This window comes from Procambarus clarkii, chromosome 18 (assembly GCF_040958095.1).
Source record: "Procambarus clarkii isolate CNS0578487 chromosome 18, FALCON_Pclarkii_2.0, whole genome shotgun sequence".
In the NCBI taxonomy this organism is placed as follows: Eukaryota; Metazoa; Arthropoda; class Malacostraca; order Decapoda; family Cambaridae; genus Procambarus; species Procambarus clarkii.
The window spans coordinates 13,334,989-13,359,247 of record NC_091167.1 but is presented as its reverse complement, the minus strand read 5'-3'; the positions used below and the strand labels follow the sequence as shown (position 1 = coordinate 13,359,247).

General features: G+C 42.8%; 1 protein-coding gene and 1 long non-coding RNA gene across 8 annotated transcripts in view; both read left to right on the top strand.

The window, feature by feature from the left end:
- Positions 1 to 13,844, top strand: part of LOC123748088 (origin recognition complex subunit 3-like) — an 81,346-nt gene extending 67,502 nt beyond the window's left edge. For 5 of the 6 annotated variants that reach the window (XR_011229015.1, XR_011229013.1, XR_011229014.1 and 2 more), the window contains one exon: positions 1,737 to 2,065. Coding sequence is in view for 1 of the 6 variants with exons in the window: in XM_069326272.1 (XP_069182373.1) it covers positions 1,737 to 1,842 (106 nt within the window). In the remaining 5 variants the exon portion in view is untranslated. Of the gene's footprint in view, positions 1 to 1,736; positions 2,066 to 7,412 lie in introns of those variants that run through there. The other variant, XR_011229012.1, reaches the window with a different exon arrangement.
- Positions 1 to 24,259, top strand: part of LOC138365801 (uncharacterized) — a 266,841-nt gene that overhangs the window by 191,777 nt on the left and 50,805 nt on the right. The window lies entirely within an intron of this gene.

The window sequence follows — 24,259 nt, the reverse complement described above, 5'->3', positions numbered from 1 at the left end:
GCATCAGAAACTCCACATGCACAGAGCAGAAGGCCGAACCAATGAGAAATGTTGCTAGGCCAACCAACAGAAAGAGTTGGAGCTGTGGAAAATGCCCAGGTTCAGACACATGGCTAAAAGATCCAGAAAGATAAAAGATTTGACTTGGGCAAACTTCGATGACCCAGGAAGCACCACTACACCATGTTTACAACACTGCATCAATGGAAGTGCTAGCCTTGGTGTCAGCTGAGAGACTGGGCTCCAGGCCGCTTGATGGTGACTAGCGGTACTACTGTGATGGGTTTACTCTATTATATGTCGCTTGCCACTCTAGTCTGAGTGGTTCACTGTTTCTCCTGAATAGATTGCCGAGTCGTTTGGCAGTCTCATTGCCTTGTGTGCTATGAATCTTGCAGTTGTCTGTAAAGCTTCACTCTGACTTTATGAATACTTTTCCGGTGAGGTGACGAGAATACTTCCCAGCTCTCTGCACCCCTGTGAAGGGGCCAGGTTCTGGCTCTGGTATCTGGTAGGGTAAATGGACTCGTGTGACCCAGTAGTGGGGAGTCATCTCAGCAAGATAGCTTCAGGAAGCCATCAAGGGAGGGGGAGGGGGCTCCTCACAGAAGAGCTGTATACTGCCTTTATGGATTTAAAAAAATGTATATGATTGGAATAATCAGGAAGCATTATGGGTGGTTATAAAGAACTGTTGAGTAAGTGGATTGAGTAAGGGTATTCTGTTTGAAAAAATAGATACTGTATTAACATGGATTTTGTGGAGCCTTATAGTTGCAAAGTAGTGAACTGTAGTACAGTAGTCAACTATAGGATAAAAATTTGGCAAGAGGTACTAGAAGAGGTAGTAAGCTCTATAGACTTGTGGGCAGTATTAGATAAAATGAGAGTTTAGATGGTGAAGTAGGAGCGACAGAGAAGTGAGTGAGATAGCTTCAGGAAGCCATCAAGGGGGGGGGGGGGCTCCTCACAGAGGAGCTGTATACTGCCTTTATGGATGAGAAGAGTGGTAGGAGAGGTGAATAGTATAATGAAGAGAAGTTATGTTAGTGTGGAAGGGCTCAAATAATACCAGCAGTTTAAATGAGTGCTCAACTACTTGTACTGGTTGGTAGACCAACACCTCACTACTTGCACTTCAGTATTGGTGCCCCAACTGTCTTAAGTGGTTGGGCAGCATTCCTTGCCCTATCCTATTGCACCTCCTTGTCCTCATATCCCATCCAAGTGCTATATAGTTATACTAGCTTAGCACTTTTTCCTGATAATTTCCTTACCTTAAATGAGTACTTTTATCACTGTAGCTGGCATAGGTGTCTGGAATGGGTATAGCAATGAGGAATTATACAAGTAAAAGAGATGAGGGAATGTAATGTGTTGTAGAGTGCCTGAAGCACAATCCATTGAGAAAGTATAGACATGATTGTAGACTGCATGGTTACGTGTAATGAGAAGAGTGTACACGCACAGGTGAAATGAAGGGATCGTGTTGTAGAAGCAGACAACCCATATTTTGGATGGGAAGAGTGGAACAAAAAATATATATATAAACTTGCCTTCTAATGCGTTGTGTGCGCTTTCCTCTGAGGCTAAGGGTCCCCCTTCTTCCAGCCAGAGGTGGTACTCACTTCTATATAATATATATAATATATATATAATTTATTTATTTTAAGTATTAAGTAAAGATTAATTTTAATTGAGCTTAGGAGCCATTGTTTTCCTTAACAGCTTACCAGAGCACGGTTTGTTCAGGCTGTGTCTGAAATGCAGTTTTTAGGCTTTGTTAAAGCAACTAGTCGCAAAACTGATCATGTGGCCAGGCTGACGTGGGGCGGGTGCTAACATCACGAATGCCTTAAACATCATGCGACGAAGACACCTCTAACAATAAATGTCATTTATTTAACCAGTATATTATTATGCAATGGTTAAATCAAACAATTGTCAAGATTCCTAAAGTAATTATTAATTTTTGTTTGATTATATTTTTCAATACAATTTTATGAATTTTATGATTAAGAAATCAATAAATGTTAAAATATTTTTTAATAAAACTGCATCTGTATTTCTTAAAATTTTATCCAATTATTGTTTTTTATTGTAGTGAAACATCAAATACAGGTCTGGGCTCAAGTGCTAAAAGGTTAAATAGCTTACTGTATTAAGGCTGATGTACAGTATTGCTCTCAACTTACCATTAACTAAATGTATTATTAACTGCTTCCAAATGTAACCCTTAAAACTGCGCAACAATTCATATGACATGTTGAGTAACTGTTGCGAAAGTGTGCACCACTTCATATGACGTTTTGGGGTACCACGCAAGATTTAAACGGCTTGCAGCTACATGGGGTTCACAGCAGCTTCCTCAGGGCTCTTGTAAACAGACGCCATTTAAAAAAAAAAAATTATGGGCAACATTCCCACTATTACAAGGCAACAAAAGTGCCTTTTCGCTCTTGCCCTTCTGCAGGCTGTTGGCGCGGTTCAGCTTCACATGCAAGTTCCTTCCCTGTCGGCTGCGGTTGTGGCTGAGGACTTGCGTGTGTGTAGCTTGTTGGCTTCAGTCCTGGGTATCTTTTCCCTCCAGGAGCTGTCTTCAAATTGGCTTGAGGAGGATGTGGAGGCGCTTGGGTCGTTCCTGGGTCTGGCGCCTTGATCTTGGCTGCTCATGCGTCGTCTGCAGTTTTGAAGCTGTTTGCGCCAATCTTGCGGAATGCTCTGTCATGATTTTTCGTGGTGCATCTCGCGTGTCGACAGGTGGTGCTTGCTTCATCCTTGGAGTCCACTTGGGCCCTGGCTCTTAGATTGTCTTCGCCCTTTTGTCCTTTGCTGTTTGCGGCCTCTGTGGTCGAATGGCATATGCAAGCGGCTTCTTCTAGCTGCCTCCCTATGTCTGACTTGTTGGTTCTCCGGGGGTCCCGGGTGGGTTCTTCCCGGAAGGGTTGTACCAGGGCTCGCAGTTCCACTCGTCGGGGTAGGCCACAGTTGCCAGTTTCGGAGCTGGTGCCACCTTTGATCCCGGCTGCACCTGGTCGGCGCGGTGCTCTGTGCGCAGGTCGGGTTCTTGTAAGTGGCATCAGCCCTTTTGTGGTTCGCCCCATTGACGGGGCGATGGAGGGGTTCATCCGCGGTTCAGGGACTGGCTCGGTTTTGTTGTGGAGCTTCAGAGTTACCACTTTCATTATCCCCCTTTCGATTTGAACCTGGCACCTTGTGTATTCACACATCTTTCCTGGGTCGTCATGACCCATCTGCATCTGTTAGGTGTTCAGGTGTTGGCTTACCTCGACGACTGGCTGGCTTGGAGCTCCCAGTCAGTTCACGTGTCTGCTCGCCAGGGGTTTGGCGCTTTTCCATCTAGCCGGGTTCGTGTTCCTGGTGAACTGGCAGAATTAAGTCCCAGCTGGTTCCCTCCCAGGTTTGGACCTGGCTGGGTCTTGTGTATGACTCTTGGACCTCTTCCTCGTCTCTCCCATCATAGTCTTTCTTTTGGCTGCAGTCCCGCATGTGCTTGTTTCTGGGGGGCTCCCGGGTCACCCGGCGGTTGCTTGAAGGTCTTTGCAGGAGCCTGAAACTTGCGATGGTGGTCTACCTGCCGGGTTGGGTTTGGCCTCGTCGGCTGTTCTGGTTCCTTCGGGGACGTTCTACCGCCTCTATCGATCACTGGGTTCGACCCCCAGGGGACTTGTCAGCTGCTGCGTCGCCGACTTCTTCTTTGGGTTTTTCGGGGTTCAGTGCCTTGGCGCCTACCTGAGCCCTCACTAGATTTGTTCACAGATGCGTCGTCTCTTGGCTATGGCTTTATGACCAGTGCTCACCAGGCTGGCCAGGGACGGTGGGGTCCGTTCTTCCGTTGGGCGCACAACGCAGCGTAGGAGTTCGCGGATGTGTGGATGTCACTTTGGAGGGTTTGGGTTGCGGATCGACGATCCGGCTCCATTCGCACTGCTCTCCGGTAGTTGATTGCCTGAACCGAGGGGATTCGATGCAGTCCTTGGCTCTTGGGGCTGGACGCTTCGGGTGACTCGTCTGCTGAGTTCTCGGGGTTTGGCTCTCCTGGCCGTTCACGTTCGGGGGTGTCCAACGTCTTGGCAGACAGCCTGTTGCGGTTCATTCCCATTCATTCCATTCATTCCACGGGATGGATAGTCGACCCTGACTCCTTCAGATGGCTCTGCTAAACGTACAAGCTCCCGGAGGTGGACCTTTTCGCATCAGCGTGGTCGAGGCGTCTCCTGTATAAGTAGCGCCCTTCCCAAACTGTGAGGCCATCGGGGTCAATGCCTTGAGGCTATAGTGCTGCCATAATAATAATGATAATTTTTATTTACATAAAGGTTTAATAGGTTGGTGAGATTACATAAGATTGGTATTTTTACATACATGTACAGGTGGGGTTACCTGTACCTCTTTTCCCTGAACCGCTGTTGCTCCAGGTCCAAGCTCGCTTGGAAACTTACCAGGGAAGAGTAGTCTTCTTGGCTCTTTGGTGGCCGGCTAAGCCTTGGTTTCAGGCGTCGCTTGCTCGGTGTCTGAACCTGAGGGCCTTCCCGCAGGTTCCGCCTCTTTCAGTCCGTTACGTGGCTGGTTCGATTTTCTCCTCGAGTCTTCACGTTTGGTCTTTCTGACTCGAGTTTATCACCACTTGTGTGGTGAGCAGATGGCTTCGTTGATGGTGTCCCACCTGCGTTCTTCGTCTCGGCGGTGGTATGAAGTTTCCTGGTGGTCCTTCCATTATTTCTTGTTCCTTCGTAGGTGTACTTCTGTTTTTGTTCAGGTTGTTTTGTCTTTCCTTTCGTGGTTGTTCAAGGACCGTCATCTTATGCTGAATACTGTTGCCTCGTATTGTGCGGCGCTGGTGGAGCAGCTGTAGTTTGAATTCGGCGTTGATATTATTTTCGTGCCGTTCAGCAAGATGTCTCATGTGCTGTTTCACCTCTGGCCTGCTCATGCACCGCCTGAGCCGTCATGGTCGTTGGACCGGGTGCTCTCCTTCCTCTCTTCTCCTCGGTTTGTGGTGGCTTCTTCGGTTCATGTTTGTTTGACAAAGATTTTTTCTTGTTGACATTGGCCTCTGGGGGTCAAGTCAGGGAGCTTTATGCTCTCCTGACCCCCCCCCCCCCTGCGCTGGCACAGGGGGTTTCTGCTCTTTTGGTCCTGGTAGTTGTTTTATTCGTTTGCAGTTGTCTCCTTTTCCAGCGAGGAATGAGACGGCTGCTTTCCAGAGGGGTCCTTGGGTCGTTGATGCTTGGTTGGTCTGGCTGGGGTACATCATGTGCTGTGTCTAGTTGCGGCTCTCTGCCGTTTCCTGCGCACCATAGCCTTGGTGGCCAGGGACGCGCATTGGGTTTGACTGGTTTTGACGTCTTCCCTGTTCCAGGGTTCGGGCCTCCCAGGTTGCCCGCTAGGTCCTTCAGTCCGGCCCGCCTGCGGTTTATCATCGTGCCCAGGACGTTTATGTGTTTGCTGTGTTGGCGATCATCTCCCGGGTTTGTCCCTCTTGTTTTATCTTTGGGTAAGTAGCTCCAGGGAGCTGAAGGGGTTCCCCCCCCCCCTCCCCACTCCCCAGAAAACCAGCATTGAATGTAATGAATCACCATTTTCTGGATGAGACCCCGAGGCTCTCCGGCAACCCTCCCTCCCTCTGGTCGGTGGTTGTTTGCATGTTTTCTGACGTCCAGCTTCAGAACTGGGATGTGGATAACCAGTGGCAGGGGTCTGGAGCTTCCCCTTCCCCCCTTCTGGCGAGGGGGGGGTGCTCCACAGACAAGCGGCGTGGTGACGTGGAGACGTGATGCTCATTTACTCGTTTTCGTTTGGGTAGTTCAGTCCACTAGTTCGGCTTTCAGTAGCAATTTCTTAACCAGAACAGGGGTTTGTTTTGGGGCACTTATCTTTCTGGGTACCTGACCAAGTCAATGGCAGACATAGAATGCTTCCAACCTCACGGGGGGTTTCTATAGGCCATTGCTCCTCGTGCCTCTGTGAAGGGGCCAGGTTCTGGCTCGTGGTCCCCTGTAGGCAAGAACTCCTAGCACATTGACTGATGGCAGAAATCTAATATATCCATATCAGCCTGGATAGCTCCGGGAAGCCTCCGGGTCTTATCCAGAAAATGGCATTTCATTACATTGAATGCTTGTTGTTTTTTCTTTATTCAGTTCATACAGTTTTAAACTGATATTAGAAACATAAATTAACATGGAGGGCTTTCTATATTAAATGGTGCTCAAAATGGCAAAGTTGAGAAGTGAAGTGTAGGTATAGAGTTCCAGCTAATTTAATACAACAATTATGATGTTCTTTATTTTATAATATCGTATTTTATAGAAATTACATATGCCTGTACACTCGTTCCTTTAGAAAATAGTTATAATTACCTAAGTGTAGTTAAAGGATTATTGCTATGCTCGTGGTGTCCCATCTTCCCAGTACTCTATTGCTATATGATGCTTTGAGACTACAGATGGTTTTGGCCGCCACCAACTACTCACTTACCATGTTCCAACCGTCTACCACTCTCTTTACAAAAGATAACTTCTTAATTTTTTTTTTTTTTTTGGGGGGGGGGAGCCTTTGTTTCCTTAGCTTGAGTCTGTGACCTCTTGTTCTTGAAGATGCAAGTCTCAAGAATTCTTCTTTATCAATTTTGTCAATTCCTGTTACTATTGTGAATGTAGTGATCATATCACCTCTTTTTCTTCTATCTTCTATCCTAACATTACAATAAATCACTTAATCTTAATCTTAATCCCTGATATTCTTAAAAAGGCTGGACCAATCCCAGTCCATAAACATGGTCATCTCACTGAAATAATAAACTTTAGACCTGTATCAATCCTGCCCGCCTTGTCCAAAATATTTGAAGGCCTTTTGATGCTCTAATTAATGTGTTTGACTTGACAAAAATGAGTAACCCCCATAGGTCTGTTTGTTGACCTGCATAACACATTTGGCACAGTTAACCACAATAACCTTCTCATGTAATCAGGGGTCACTTCCTACAGTACTTCAGATCTTACCTCAGTAACAGGCACTAGTGTCTGTGGATGATGCTGCTTCTCCCACACTGGCAATTAACTTTGGCATTCTACAGGGCAGTTCTGTGTACTTGTGCCACTCTTCTTTCTTATTTACATCAATGACCTACCAAATCCTACACAACACCTGAAACAAGTTCTATTTGCTGATGACACAACCTTACCTTTCTCAAAAGGCCTGATAGCACCAGCACCAGTATAAAATGCTATGACTTGTTAAAATACGAAGCCTATGCATATGGGCAATGTGACGATGACGACTCCATCTGTTGAGCACACCCGTCCCCTTTTTCTGTTCCCTGGTAGAAGGCTATGATCTTACTGACACCTCTGTAGTTTCATTCTTACTATTCGTCTTTTACTCCTCAGAAGTGATGTGGGTGGAACCTTGGTCGACAGAAATCAGTTCACCCAGGGTAGTCCTGAACTCAAGACGTGTTCCAGTGGGAACAAGTAGCTGAGTTGGTGTAGACTGTGATTTATCTGTGATGCTTATCTGTGATGTGATGTATTGGTGATTAGACCGGCGTATCCCGGGATGGTCAAGTTGAGTTAGGAGATGGAATTAATGTCCATCAGTTAAGGCTTGTTATAATTGAGGCCAGTGTGTTGCTGGAAGTGAAGTGGTGTTTTGACACTGTAACGATACTGTAGAGGACTGGCCCATGATTTACTGAGAAAGGTGAACCTGCTGGCATGTGTAGCTTAGAACAGGCATGTTGAACATGCCTAGGTCCTGACATGAGTCTAATACAGAGTTAAGTGTGTTCTGCGTGTTAGCATACACAGTGGTGTGTAGCATTATATCATCAGCATACCCAGTGGTGTGTATCATTATATCATCAGCATAGCTAATGATGTGGACGTTGGGTTTGTTCGGTATAGAGTTTAACAGCGTGTTTATTAAGATATTATATAAGGTAGGACTGAGGACACCACCCTGTGGGGTACCTAATTCGAAGTCTCTTGTTGCACTTCTATGCCCCTGGAAAAATACAGATGACTTCCTGTTGGATAAGTAACCCCTGATCCAACAAAGAAGCCGACCACCAATATTCATTCTTGCAAGCTCACTCAAGATAACATGTCGATTTGCAATATCAAGGGCAGACTTGAGATCTAGGAAGGTGGTATATGACTTTTCAGTCATATACCATCATATGACCATATCATATACCATCATATCCTTTTGCTCTACGCGAGGTTTCTGTCCACACTGAGCTGGCCTTAGGACACCTGCGTTATCATTAGACAGATGTACCGCCCCAGTCAAACTCCCCACCTGATAATGTCCTCGGAGCATTTTCAGTCATATAGTCATATGTTAAGTCTTTCTAACAAACGTGACTTAACATAAGCTTTCCCCCTTCCATTTCTTTCTTTCTCTTTCCCTTTCTTTCTCTCTTCTCCCTTTTTCTGTTCATTGTCTTCTACGCTCCCTTGCTATCCTCTTCTTATTCCTATTACTATCTCCTTCGGTGGTTATAATAGGAGCTGCCTCGTATGGGCCAATAGGCCTGCTGCAGTTCTAATTACTACTATCCCCTACACCTGACTTTCCTCCTCAGCTCTCTCTTGCCTATTTAATGCCTGTCCCTACCTGTCCTCATCACAATCGACTTGAGAATGGTCCAGGACGGACCGAAACGTCGTCGTCCCTTCAATTTCTAGTGTGTGGTCTGGTCAACATGAAGCCATATACCTGGGGAGAAAGCCAAATGCAGATGTTGTATACACAGACTTTGCAAAGGCGTTCGACAAATGTGACCATGGGGTGATAGCACACAAAATGAGGTCAATGGGAATAACTGGTAAAGTTGGACGCTGGATACTCAATTTCCTGTCGAACAGAACACAAAGAGTAACAGTCAATCAGATAAAATCGAGTCCAAACGATGTTAAAAGCTCTGTATCTCAAGGTATATTCATTGCACCGCTACTGTTCCTTATTCTCATATCTGATATAGACAAAAATACACGTCACAGTTTCGTGTCGTCCTTTGCAGATAACACAAAAATCAGCATGAAAATTACCTCTGCTGAAGACATTGAAAAACTACAAGCAGATGTCAACAAAGTTTTCGATTGGGCAGCAGAAAATAACATGATGTTTAACAGTGATAAATTTCAGCTACTCAGGTACGGCAAAAATGAGGATCTGAAACATAATACAGGGTACAAAACACAATCGAATCTTCCCATAGTAGAAAACAGCATGTCAAGGATTTGGGAATACAGTACTGATGTCCGACGATCTAACGTTTAGGGAGCATAACCAAGCAAATATTGCGTTAGCCAGAAAAATGATCGGATGGATTACGAGAACTTTCAAATCCAGGGATCCCATCACAATGGTTGTACTCTTCAAGTCACTTGTGTTCTCCCGTCTCGAGTACTGCTCAGTACTCACTTCCCCCTTCAGAGCAGGAGATTGCTGAAATAGAGGGAATACAGAGAACATATACAGCACGCATAGACGAGATAAAACACCTAAATTATTGGGATCGTCTCAAAGCTCTCCAAATGTACTCACTAGAAAGGAGACGAGAGAGATACCAAATAATATACACATGGAAAATACTGGAGAGCCAGGTCCCAAATCTACACAGTAAAATAACAACGTACTGGAGTGAACGATATTGAAGAAAATGCAAGATTGAACCAGTGAAGAGCAGAGGTGCCATAGGCACAATCAGAGAACACTGTATAAACATCAGAGGTCCGCGGTTGTTCAACGTCCTCCCAGCGACTATAAGAAATATTGCCGGAACAACCGTGGACATCTTTAAGAGAAAACTGGACGGTTTTCTAAGAGAAGTTCTGGATCAGCCGGGCTGTGGTGGGTATGTGGCCCTGCGGGCCGCTCCAAGCAACAGCCTGGTGGACCAGACTCTTACAAGTCGAGCCTGGCCTCAGGCCGGGCTTGGGGAGTAGAAGAACTCCTAGAACCCCATCAACCAGGTAAACCAACCAGGCATGGTTCTTATTCTATGGAGGAGACGGTTTAGGACCATTCTCTCGCATGTTTTGCAAATGCAGCTAGTAAGGGAAATTGGGCGGAAAGCATTCTCTTGATTTGGCTTGGGAATTGGAATGATTATACTGTTGGTCCAAGAGATAGGAAGTTCCCCCAGTAACATAGCTCATATTATACAGCTCAAGCAGGGGATTCCCTGGTACTAAAGGAAGTAGACGCAATATGTCATAAGTGATACCATCTTCACCGGGGGATGTGGCTTTACCTTTGTTTAGGGCCGCGAGTAATTCAAACTCGGTAAATGGCACGTTGCATTCATCTTCCTTGTGGAGCATGAAGTCAACGAGCCTTTCTCGATCTCCGTAACTAGCATTTAATCTGAACTGTATGTCTGGGGGAAGATTATTGAAGCTAGAGGTGGTTGCCCAAGCATCGACTAACTCGTTTGCTCTGTGTAGAGGGTGAGGGTGTGCTACTTGGCCGATCTTATCGCCTTTAATTCTTTTAATATCCTTCCATGCCTGGCTGAGGGGGGTGTGAGAGTTGAGATTGTTAACAAAAGTTTCTCAGTTATCTTGCCTGAGCTCTGTCATGCGCTCCCTCGCCTTGGCTAGAGCTTCCTGAAAGAGTTTCAGCATTTCTGGTGTGTTTCCCTATATGCAAGCCCAACTCGTCTGGCAGTGCGTTTCAAAGTACGCAGTTTGGGGTCATTGTAATAGGCATGGCGTTTATTACCTTTCATATCGTTCCGACCATTGGATGGTGCGGGGGGCCGACCTAAAGGGTCAGCAAACATCTGAATGCTCTGTACTAGACCGTCGTTAAATGTCTGGACTGTGGAGGGATCATAAGTGCTGTACCACTCTGACACATGAGCAACAAAGTCTTCACGTCGAGCAGGAGGAACACTGAGCCGTTTGCGTTTAAAAGTCCCACCGGGCAGGATGGTATTTCCTATACATAGAGTAGTCAATCTAGGGTGATGATCTGACAACAAATGTTACAATAGATGATGTGCACCAGACGTGAGAGACGTTGAAACCAACACAGAGGTCTAGAATGCCTCCACAACTATGCGAGGGTTCAAGGTCACCCACAATCTGCACATCTTGGTGACTATTTAGTAGCGACAGCAGTTGATTCCCATTACCGTTACTGAAGCGAGAGCCACCAATGTCCTTGTGTCTAGCAGTGTAGTCACCAAGAATGATGGTTGGCTCTGCTTGAGCGCAGGCCGGAAGATCAATATAATATAACTTTCCTGCTGGAGCATATAGATTAATTAAGTACATTGAGGATAGTATTGCTCACAGATTCTCATGCCATAATATTGTTGCCCCTCAGTTTGCTGAGTACTTCGCACATATTGAAGCTTCCCCTCAAACAGTCTTCATCGACCTAGCAGCAGCTTTTGATACAGCAAACAGAGAAATCATACTGGAACAGCTTGCCGAGCTGGGAATACAAGGAAAATTACTGAAATGGATAAAGGGCTATTTGTCTAATCGAACAGCATATGTTTTGTTTAATGGTGTTAAAAGCACAGAGAGCAAACACTTTGAACTGGGAACTCCACAAGGAGGGGTCCTCAGCCCCTTGTTGTTCAACGTTCTGATGCATAAACTTATTAAAGATCTTCCAACTAATAATGAAGACACTGTCATTTGTTATGCTGATGATATATGTTTACAGGCTGCCTCCGAGCCTAGAATGCAAGTTCTGCTCGATGCTTTTGCTACTAGAGCTGAGGAATGTGGCCTCCTTATCTCTGTACAGAAAACTTGTGCCCTCATTCCATGTGGTATTCCACCAGCCAATTATCATATAGATGGGCGAGCACTTGAGAACTGCGAGTCTTACAGATACCTTGGTGTCCCCATTAACGACCCTGGGTACCTTTCTTCTCTCATGAGGAGACTCTGGGAGAGTGTAAAGCCCTTGCGGGTCCTTGTTGGTGTCAATCATGGAATTAACGTGAGACTTGCTAGAATGTTTTATGTATCATTTATACGCTCTGTGATTGACTGCAATGCTCTACATCTCACACTGTATACAGACAAAGAGCCGAAATCTCTTGAAACCTTGCAAAATGAAGCTATGCGTCTCATCCTTGGGGCTCCAAAGTCCACGAGAATAGTTAATATGAGAGCAGAGTTAAAATTACCTACCATAAGTGAGAGAATTTTATCTATTAGCACAGTTTTCGGCGTGAAGGCATTGAGTAGATCTAGACAACACATGAAGTTTCAAGCTAAACTTTCTAATATGCTGCACTCACCTGAGGTCTATAGAAGAAGAACGAAATCTGATTATGTATTTTGGTTCTACAAGGTAGCCAACTCCATCAAAATATTAAATATGTACATGATTAATCAACCAATTACTTCATTGAATAACTGTGATCTATCAGTTGATTTTGTAAATGCGCCCAAGATAGATAGTGTGCGATAGACATTATTAAAACAGTTAACACTGAAAAGCATCACTGAAAGTACTCAGAGTATGAGTAACGATGTTTATCAGTGCTATACCGACGGCTCTGTAGAAGAAGGTGGACGATGTACCGGATGTGCATGTAACATATTTGAACAATCTTCTCTCGTACATACAGCAATGAAGCGCGTCAATGACTGGGTAAGTACAACTCAAACCGAACTTGCAGGCATATACCTTGCCACGGAATTTTTAAAAGACAAAGGCAGTGGACTTACATACTGTGACTCGCAGAGTGCACTCCTGGTATTGAACGCACATAGTAGTGACACCCAGAAAATAGTCAGTGATATTCGAATGAATGTTTTAACTGCTAAGAAAACAGATTTGAAATTAAATTCCTATGGATACCATCACATGTTGGCATCTCAAGGCATGACATTGTTGATATACTTGCAAAGACAGCTTGTAGAAAACCAGTGGTAGAAATTGATATGGGTGTTTCATTAGCAGTGACAAAGAGAATACTTAAACAAATATCTAATGAAGATCTCACAGACCTAACAAATTCACAAAGACCTGAAAGTTGTAGCATTAAATATTATGATAGATATCGTGAGGAGACATTCACATATGGGACTAATAGAACAAGAATCCGGCAATGTGATGTTATAGTGGCCAGAATACGCCTGGGATATAGACGTATCTGGCAGCTTTCTCAAAACCCAAATGTCGAGTACACAATGTGTCAACTTTGTGAAAGTGTTCAATACACAATGTGTCAACTTTGTGAAAGAGAAAACATGCACTCTCTTGAACATTATATTGTAGAATGTCCCATACTGACTGACTTTCGCCCTCCTGGGCTAAGGTATGCTGAACTCTGTAGTTACTATATGAGTACTGGAACACTTGATGATATATTGGACTTGTATCCAAAATTGACCATGTAATGTATCATTTATACAATGAATGTATGTATGTAATGTAACTATATAACCTGAGCTTGTAAAAGCACCTTCATCACCTTCAGTGATTAAGTGCTTAATTGCACACTAGTTTCTCTATCAGCTATCTCACCCTGTCAGAGTAAAAGAGACAAATGTATGTGAATGCATGTGTGTGTGTATATATGTATGTATATTTGTATATGTACGTATATGTGTGTGTGTATGTATATGTGTATAAAGTATATATGGAAGCTGATCAGAATTACATTTCACCTTTGTAAATGCACATTAATGACACTATGTAAAAGACACATCGAACACTTTATGTAAGACATCCGTAAATCTGTGTATCTATGTATTTACGTATGTAAATTAGCTTAGCATTTTAAAAGCACCGAATCGCCTTCTGTGGTTGAGTGTTCAATAAACCCTTGAACTATATGTTTAACACTTCTCTAACCCTGTCCTCACCTTAACATAATGGGTGAGGGTGAGAGACCTTAACATAATGGGTGAGGGTGAGAGACCTTAACATAATGGGTGAGTGTGAGAGACCTTAACATAATGGGTGAGTGTGAGAGACCTTAACATACCACATAGTTTACACTTGGTGTCATCACCATTAACACCTGTACAATATTCCCATTAATATCTGTATCTCAGGAGAAAAATATTTTGGATTTTTTATCTCTTGTATAGCTTTCTGTCCCAGTTTGATTTCCTCAGACTCGTTCAAGTTTATTGAGAAAATGAAATACATCTCAAAAGGATAGAGTAACTTAGGCTATTTCTACCCTCGTCTATATATGGACCCTCAAGGGGCTCACAGTACATCAGACAACGAATCCGAAGCGCTGTCCACTCAGCTATCAGCGTGCTCAGTATGCTTACCTGGTTCAGCAGTGCTTGGGTTGCCTGTATGGTGGGGGGGGGGGGTACTGGGTGGTGGTCGTGAGGGCGTCCTCACAGTGCGGGGGTCTCTGGGAATGACAGTATTGAGAGATGAGGTAAAGATTCTCCCACAGTGGCCTCCCTCACTCCACTAGCTCAGCCCACCTTCCTGTGATTTGATCTCCCGCCTCAAATGTAGAGTCCACTTCCCTCCTACCTTTGCAGTGGCAAGAGGATCGTCGTTTAGGATTCTTGGGCAACCACAAATTTCAGTGGCACTGGTGACCGTGGCACTGGTGACCGTGGCACTGGTGACCGGGGGCAATGGTGACCGTGGCACTGGTGACCGTGGCACTGGTGACCGTGGCACTGGTGACCGTGGCACTGGTGACCGGGGGCACTGGTGGCCGTGGCACTGGTGGCCGTGGCACTGGTGGCCGTGGTTCTGGTGGGCCGTGGCACTGCATGATGTGTCCCAGTGTGTGTAGGGTTCAGTGAAAACATTCATACTGTGTTCCTAGTATTTCACTCATTTCTTTGATATCGTGAACATTCAGCTGTGTCGATGAGAAAGATACATGAGGCTGGAGTCCAGATAATTTGGACGATTAACGGTGATTATATCAGGGGTGAGGTGGGGGTCGGGGTCGGCCGTGTGCCCCCTCCCCCCTGAAGGGGCACCACGGTCCCACTGCCCTTCCTTCATGAAGTGTTATTGTGAAATGTTTAGTTCCGATTCCATAGACTTTAGCATTTGTGTAACAGAGGACGGCAGAGATTTGGCTGAAATGTAACAAAGATGCAGTTGAATTAGATCTAGGTATCCCCATCTCTACTGTCAAAACTATATTTGTCCAAACACTCAGGTCTGAAAGGAAAGAAATTACCAACTCCCAACGATCTGAAAGCACTAGTATAAAAAGCTATGATTTGTTCAGATCTGAAACCTATATCTATGGGCAGCACAAAACGTCCACCAGACTGTGCGACACAGTGGTTGCCAGGATCAGGTTATGTTACCGTTACCTGTGGCAGGTGGTTACCGTTACCTGTGGCAGGTGGCTACCGCTACCTGTGGCAGGTGGCTACCGTTACCTGTGGCAGGTGGCTACCGTTACCTGTGGCAGGTGGCTACCGTTACCTGTGGCAGGTGGCTGCAGGTGACGGGTCTCCCAACCCTGAGCACTCTAGGTGCAAACTCTGTGAGCAGGAACTGCGACATGATCTCCCACACTACATCACCGAATGACCTATTATTAGTTATTAGACCTTTCAGACCAGTTGGCATGAGGTACCTGGAGCATTGCAATTACTTTATTCACTCTCGTATTCTTGAAGATATCCTCACAGTGTACCCAAAATTTGCCAGTGCAGACTACTGAACATATGGCCCTGTATGACTAACCATCCTGCGAGATGGAGACTTTTAGTACAACTGCTGCCTTATTCACTCTTGTGTTGATGATATCCTCATAATGCACCCGGAGTCTGTCTGTGCAGACTACTGATCACATGCCTCTGTATGACTAACCATCCTGTGTGAGGGTGATTTTTAGCATCACGTAGCTAGCTTTTTGACGCACTGTACTCCCCTTCATATAGTCTAGGGCAGCTGCACAAATGCAGATGTATTAATAAAAAAAAACGGCAGAGGTCATTGCATGGACTTAAAGAGAAACCTGGCACTAGAACTTTAGAAGCTCAAAGGGCAATTGAGAAGGGGAAGTGTGGAGGAATTACCATAACAAGCAACAAGAAAATCGTCTCCATTAATTATCAATAATTTCTTACTAGTCTTGTGAACAATTTGCAACACCGTATGTTCACCACAACATCCATGAAAGGATCTCAAACTTCTGAACCTCTCTAGCAGTCTCCGTGGTATATGGTAAGACACTCGCCTGGCGTTCCGCGAGCGCTATGTCATGGGTTCGTATCCTGGCCGGGGAGGATTTACTGGGCGCAATTCCTTAACTGTAGCCTCTGTTTAACGCAACAGTAAAATGTGTACTTGGATGAAAAAACGATTCTTCGCGGCAGGGGATCGTATTCCAGGGACCATAAGATTAAGGACCTGCCCGAAACGCTACGCGTACTAGTGGCTGTACAAGAATGTAACAACTCTTGTATATATCTCAAAAAAAAAAAAAAAAAAAAACCTATAGCTCTGCTGTTCAACAAATCCCTTGAGTGTCATACCTTCCCTGATATCCTTAAAAAAGCAAGAGTAACGCCAGTTCATAAAGGAGGTAATCCGGCAGACATAAACAACTATAGACCAATATCGAACCTACCCATACTATCAAAAATATTTGAAAAAATTATCTACAAACAGCTTTACTCCTATCTCGTAAAATTCCACATTCTTAGCCCCTGTCAATTTGGCTTGCGCTCCCAAAAGAGTACCAACGATGCAATTATTAGTCTCCTTGATATAGTTTACTTAGCCCTTGACAAAAATGAGTTTCCGATTGGACTCTTCATTGACCTGAGAAAGGCCTTTGATACTGTTAATCACAATTACCTCTTACGTAAACTCCATCATTATGGAATCCGAGGCCATGCACTGGACTATATCCAATCCTATCTTAGTGATAGACACCAATGTGTAGCCATCAATAATATAACCTCTCCCACTCTACCAATAACCGTTGGAGTGCCACAGGGCAGCATCTTGGGACCTCTCCTATTTCTTATATACATCAACCTATTTTGTTTGCTGATGATACTACCCTCATCTACTCTAACCCCAACCCACATACACTAAATAATGTTGTTATTAATGAACTAAAAAAAAGTCCACTTATGGATGTCGACCAACAAACTAACACTAAACATAGAAAAGACCTACTGCATCCTATTTGGAAGCAAATCTACAAATGCAATTCAGCTTCAGATAGACAATGTAAACATTAGCAATAAAAATGATGGAAAGTTTCTTGGCCTATTCCTAGACAAGAGACTCAACTTCAGCACCCACATGCAACACATAACTAAGAAAGTCTCTAAAACAGTTGGTATACTCTCCAAAATCAGATATTATGTACCTAACTCTGCTCTCATCTCTCTATATTATGCACTAATCTATCCCTATCTTAATTATGGTATCTGTGCATGGGGCTCAACCACTGGAGCCGATAGGGAGCCGGTCGGCCGAGCGGACAGCACGCTGGACTTGTGATCCTGTGGTCCTGGGTTCGATCCCAGGCGCCGGCGAGAAACATTGGGCAGTTTCTTTCACCCTATGCCCCTGTTACCTGGCAGTATATTAGGTACCTGGGTGTTAGTCAGCTGTCACGGGCAGCTTCCTGGGGGTGGAGGCCTGGTCGAGGACCGGGCCGCGGGGACACTAAAAAAAAAAGCCCCGAAATCATCTCAAGATAACCTCAAGATAACTGCAAACCACCTTAAGTCCATCATCACCCAGCAAAAATCTGCTATCAGAATAATAACAAATTCTGCTTTCAGACAACACTCAGCCCCCTTGTTTAACTCCCTAAACATGCTAAACATAATCTCACTCCACAAATTCTCTTGTGTCAACTACATTTACAAAACCCTGTTCTTAAATGCAAATCCTGCTCTGAAACTCTCCCTGGACAGATGTAATAGGACCCATTATCACCACACCAGAAATAAATATCTCTTTGATATCCCCAGAGTCAAACTTAACCTGTGGAGGCACTCCACAGGTTAAGGACACTCCAACCCGTCCTCGACTCAAGTCCACAACCCGTCCTCGACTCAAGTCCACAACCCGTCCTCGACTCAAGTCCATTACATCCAGCGGTCGACCCCACAGACGCATTCATAAATTTTTACATGCTGTTCATTCAAAACGGGAATTTTCTCAAGTATAAATTAATATTATAATATAGCATATTGTGCATATATAGGCATAGGTTAGGTTAGGTTAGGTGTTTAGGTTCTGTTGGCGATTATTTGTATTTGTAGTACGTGGGTGAAGCATTTATAGCGTTGTGATTCGAACAAAATTCGTCAGTGAAACACTTGTTCCGGATATGTTCGAACATCAGCAGTTCAAGTTCAAGTATGTTTATTGAGATAAGCAATAAATACATCTCAAAGGGATAGAGTAGCTTAGGCTATTTCTACCCCCCTAAATGAGTCGTGCGTAAACCGCGTTTCATTCATAAACAGGGGGTTTGGCGGGTGCATGGAATCACTTCTTGGATCTTTGTTTGGAGGACGGGCTGAACACTCTATGCAAATAAAGGGACCCAGTCTATGGAACTCACTCCCTATTGAATTGAAAAGCTGTCCAACTTTTGCGTCATTCAAAAACAAAACTAAAAAGTACCTAGTTTCATCTTCATAGTTTTTTACCTTTTGCTTTAAAATTGCACTGTATCTATTGCTACCTAATCTCCCAATCTTTATGTACCCAATCTGAACATCTTTACCATTGCGATCATTACTGTCTTCTTATATGTGCTATCAATCTGCTGTATGGTGTCTATTAATCTTGTTTAAATTACCAATCAAGTTGTTAATGTAATCAATCAGAGCTTTAATATACCAATGTGCTTTAATATACTTACTAATCTCTCTCATCTCATTTTTTTTCTTGCAATGTATCTGTTATCATTTTATTAATTCTGCTAGAATTTACCAACTTAAAATTATCTGTTAGATTAATTTAAGGACCGGCCCGAAACGCTTCGTGTACTAGTGGCTTTACAAGATTGTAAATACTATGCTATGTATTCTCTCAACCCAATGTACCTTCTTGTATATACATAAATAAATAAATAAATAAATAGCTGTCCCCACAGACGCATTCATAAACTTTTACATGCTGTTCACTCAAAGCCGGAATTTCCTCAAATATAAATTAATATTATAATATATTTGCATATTGTGCATTTATAGGCATAGGTTAGGTTAGGTGTTTAGGTTCCAACCCGTCCTCGACTCAAGTCCATTACAACCAGCGGTCGACCCCACAGATGCATTCGTAAATTTTAGCATGCTGTTCATTCAAAACAGGAATTTTCTCAAATATAAATTAATATTATGCTATATTAGCATATTGTGCATATATAGGCATAGGGTAGGTTAGGTTCTGTTGGCGATTATTTGTATTTGTAGTACGTGGGTGAAGCATTTATAGCGTTGTGCTTCGAACAAAATTCCTCAGTGAAGCATTTGTTCCGGAAGTGTTCGAACGAAATGAGTTTTGAGTCGTGTGTAAACCGTTTTTCATTCATAAACAGGGGGTTTGGCGGGTGCATTGAATCACTTTTGGATCTGTGTTTGGAGGACGGGCTGTTAGGTTCTGTTGGCGATTATTTGTATTTGTAGTACGTGGGTGAAGCATTTACAGCGTTGTGGTTCGAACCAAATTCGTCAGTGAAGCACTTGTTCCGGAAGTGTTCGAACGTCAACAGTTGAGTCGTGTGTAAACCGTTTTTCATTCATAAACAGGGGGTTTGGCGGGTGCATGGAATCACTTTTGTGGGGTCTTTGGAGGACGGGCTGGAGACAAGGGAGCCAATGAATTAATCCTCTCACTTTACAGCCCGTCCTCCAAACAAAGATCCAAAAGTGATTCCATGCACCCGCCAAACCCCCTGTTTATGAATGAAAAGCGGTTTACACACGACTCACAACTGCTGATGTTCGAACATATCCGGAACAAGTGCTTCACTGACGAATTTGTTCGAATCACAACGCTATAAATGCTTCACCCACGTACTACAAATGCAAATAATCGCCAACAGAACCTAAACACCTAACCTAACCTATCCTATGCCTATATATACACAATATGCCAATATATTATAATATTAATTTATACTTGAGAAAATTCCCGTTTTGAATGAACAGCAAGTTAAAATTTATGAATGCGTCTGTGGGGTTGACCGCTGGATGTAATGGACTTGAGTCGAGGACGGGTTGAATAATCACCAACAGAACCTAAACACCTAACCTAACCTAACCTATGCCTATTTATACACAATATGCTAATATATTATAATATTAATTTTTATTTGAGAAAATTCCCGTTTTCAGATTCAGATTCAGATTCAGATGTTTATTCAGGTAAGGTATATACATACAAGTGATGTTACATTAATGGATTGATATATAGATAGAGCTAGTACATACAATGCCTAAAGCCACTATTACGCAATGCGTTTCGGGCAAGAAAAACATTAATATCTAGAACTTAATACTAATTGAGCATAAAGAATAAAAGATGTTGAGAACAAATACAAATAAAGATAAAAAAAAGGGGGAACATGACTGAAAAAGCAGCACAAATACAATAGATTGACAAACAGTGTTGATTAAAAAAAAAAAGAAAAAAAAAGAAAATAACAGACATGGGTTGACAATAGAGGAGTGAGGTAGATTACAGGGAATTTATTAGGTAGTGTTTAGTTTTTATCTTAAACTGGTTGAGAGAGGTACAGTCTTTAACATGGTTGGGAAGGTCATTCCACATTCTGGGCCCCTTGATTTGCAGAGCATTTCTAGTTTGATTAAGACGTACTCTAGGAATATCAAAACTGTATTTATTTCTGGTGTGGTGCTCATGGGTTCTGTTACAACCTTCTATGAAGCTTTTAAGATCAGGATTGGCATTATAGTTTAGCGTTTTATATATGTATAATACACATGAGAGAATGTGCAGTGACTTAATATCTAACATATTAAGAGATTTGAGTAGGGGTACCGAGTGATGTCTGGGGCCAGAGTTGGATATTGTTCTAATAGCGGCTTTGTGTTGGGTAATTAGAGGACGTAAGTGATTTTGGGTAGTAGAACCCCAAGCACAAATACCATAGTTGAGATAAGGATAGATAAGGGAGTAATAGAGTGTCACCAGAGCAGGGCGTGGTACATAATATCTGATCTTAGAAAGAATGCCCACAGTTTTTGAAACTTTTTTTGATATATTTAGAATGTGTCCCTGGAAATTCAGCTTGTGGTCAATGTGAATGCCAAGGAATTTGCCATCTAATTTGTTACAAATTTGGGTATTGTTTATTTTGAGATTAATAAGACTAGAGGATTTATTGCCAAACAGAATATAGAAGGTTTTGTCAATGTTAAGGGTGAGTTTGTTGGCAGTTAGCCAAAGATGGACTTTATTTAGCTCGGTATTTACTGTGGCATTTAGAGCAAGAGGGTCAGGACTGGAGTAAATGAAGGTTGTGTCGTCAGCAAATAGAATTGGTTTGAGGTGTTGGGAGGCATTTGGAAGGTCATTAATGTAGATGAGAAAGAGGAGAGGGCCAAGTATGCTGCCCTGAGGAACACCAATGTTGATGGGTAGGGTGGGAGAAATTGTATTATTCACAGAAACATATTGGAGCCTGTCAGTAAGGTAGGACTCGAGGTATTGTAGGGAGTGTCCTCTGACTCCATAATGATGTAATTTAAGAAGAAGGTTATGGTGGTTGACAGTATCAAAAGCTTTACGCAGGTCCACAAATAACCCAACAGGGAGCTCCTTTTTATCAAGAGCTGTATGAATCGAGTTAAGCATACTAATAAGTGCATCGTTAGTGCTTTTTTTGGGTCTGAAGCCATATTGGCAAGGGCTAAGTATATTGAGTTTGGCTAGATATGAGTAAAGCTGCTTGTATATAAGTTTTTCAAAAATTTTTGACAAGTTTGGCAGGATTGATATAGGTCTGTAGTTGTTAACATCTGTGGGGTCACCACATTTGTGGACAGGCGTTACTCTCGCTTTTTTTAGAATATCTGGAAAGGTTTGGAGTTCAAGTGACTTGTTGAAGAGCAAAGCAATAGCAGGGGCTAAAGATCTGGAGGCTTTTTTGTAAATTAAAGTTGGTATCTCCTCAAGGGCACCAGACTTGGTTTTAAGGGAAAGGATTATCTCATTGACGTCAGTGGAGTTAATAGGCTTTAGGTACAGAGACTGTGGATAGTTACCTGTAAGATAGTCCTTAATGTCAGTACTGGAAGATGGAATATCATTTGCAAGGGATGAACCAATGGAAGAGAAGAACCTATTGAACTCAATAGCAGAATCAGAGGCTGAAAGCTGACCATCGTTATTAGACAGGAGAGTCGGTTTGTTATTTAAAGATTTCTTTGATCCCAATATTTGTGAAATTGTGCTCCAAGTTTGTTTAATGTTGCTCTTTATTTGAGTAAATTTATCTTCGTAGTAATTAGTTTTGGCTCGTCTAATTATCTTAGTTAGCAATAATGAGTAATTCTTTGAGAATTCTTTGGAGACAATTCCTAACCTATACTTCTTCTCAAGGTCGTGTTTTTTGTTAATGGATTTCAGTATTCCCTTTGTAAGCCAAGGATTGTTAAGCCTTTTGCTTGTGACTTGTTTTGTAAGCCTAGGACAGTGGGTGTCATAAAGGCTAAGAGTTGTTTGTAGAAAAGATTGCACTGCTAGGTTGATGTCCCCTATGTTACCTAACTCGGACTCCCAGTTGACATTATCAGCAGCAGTTATAAAATTGTTTATAGCAGTTTCATTGTGCAGCCTAAAGCTTAACTCCCTTGTTTCTAGAGGTGGTTTGCTAATGTTAGTTAAGAGAAATGTGGGGTAGTGGTCTGTAGTGCTATCGGTGATTATACCTGAAGTAAGCGGAGAGGTTATGTTGGTCCAGATGTGATCTAGAGTCGTGGCAGTGCTATCAGTGATTCTAGTAGGTCTAGTGATTAAGGGTATGAGGAGGCAGGAATTCATACAGTTGAGGAAGCTAACAGCAGTAGGGTGTTCTGGCTCGCAGAGGTCAATATTAAAGTCCCCTGCGATAATTAGGTGGTTTTTGTTCAGTCTGTTATCAAGTATTAGATTTCTAAGGTTTGAGTTGAATACAGACACATCAGTGTTGGGAATTCTATAGACTGCACCCACAGACAGGACAGACTCGACACCCTTGACTCTGAAGCTGGCGAAGATATACTCCCCATAGCAGTCTCTAGTTCTAATTTCTTTTAAGCATGTTAGTTCTTGGTGGTAGTAAAGAGCAGTGCCACCACCTCTCTGAAGTTGACGACAGTTGTGAATTGCTGAGTAGTTAGGCATGTTAAAGAGTTGAGTAGTATCCTCTTTCAACCATGTTTCAGTAAGTATAATAAAAGAGAATTTGTTGCCAATAGTTTCAATCAAGGCACTAACATCATCGAAGTGTTTACCTAGGGATCTAACGTTCAAATTGATTACAGAGATATTGTGATTATGAGTTAATACATTGTTTACATCATGTGCTGCAAAATATCTGCAATTTAGATCATTAAAGTGATTATTGTCATAGATAGTGGATAAGAGGTTAAGTTCTGGGTCTATACTTGACTGCATAAAAGAAGCTGATTGTAGAATCAGAAATAAGTAGAAAAAAGCTATAAAATAGGGAAAAATATATATACAATACTGTACAAAACAAACACAAAAGGGGCTTACAGGGGTACAATGGAGTAAGGGAGTATGGCTAGGCTAGGCAACCTAGGCAATTAATGAGATTAAAGAAAAAACATGTAAACGTGGACTATACAAAACACAAGATATGGAAATACAAAACAAAAAATATAAGCAAGACTAAGCAATACAAAAAAAAAAAACAAATTGAGCAAAAATGAGGTAGATTGCTTACGAGTACTCACAGGTACACTGTAAGTAACAATTTGCAATTTGAGATGCAGGCAAAGCCAGGGGTACAATGGAGTAAGGGAGCATGGCGAGGCTAGGCAACCTAGGTAATAAATGAAATCAAAGAAAAGTTGAATAATAAACATAGGCAAATTTAAGCTAATGATTAATAACTATAGATAGTTCAGTAATGACTGTATAATTAAAAAGACCTGAAGAACTACTTAATAACTCAATTAAATAATTTCGGTAAATGACTAGGTAAGAGTAAGTTAAAAATTAAGTCAGAAAATGAACCAAGGAGACTTAGGATACCTAGCCCCACTAGTTTTGACTGAACAGCATGTAAAAATTT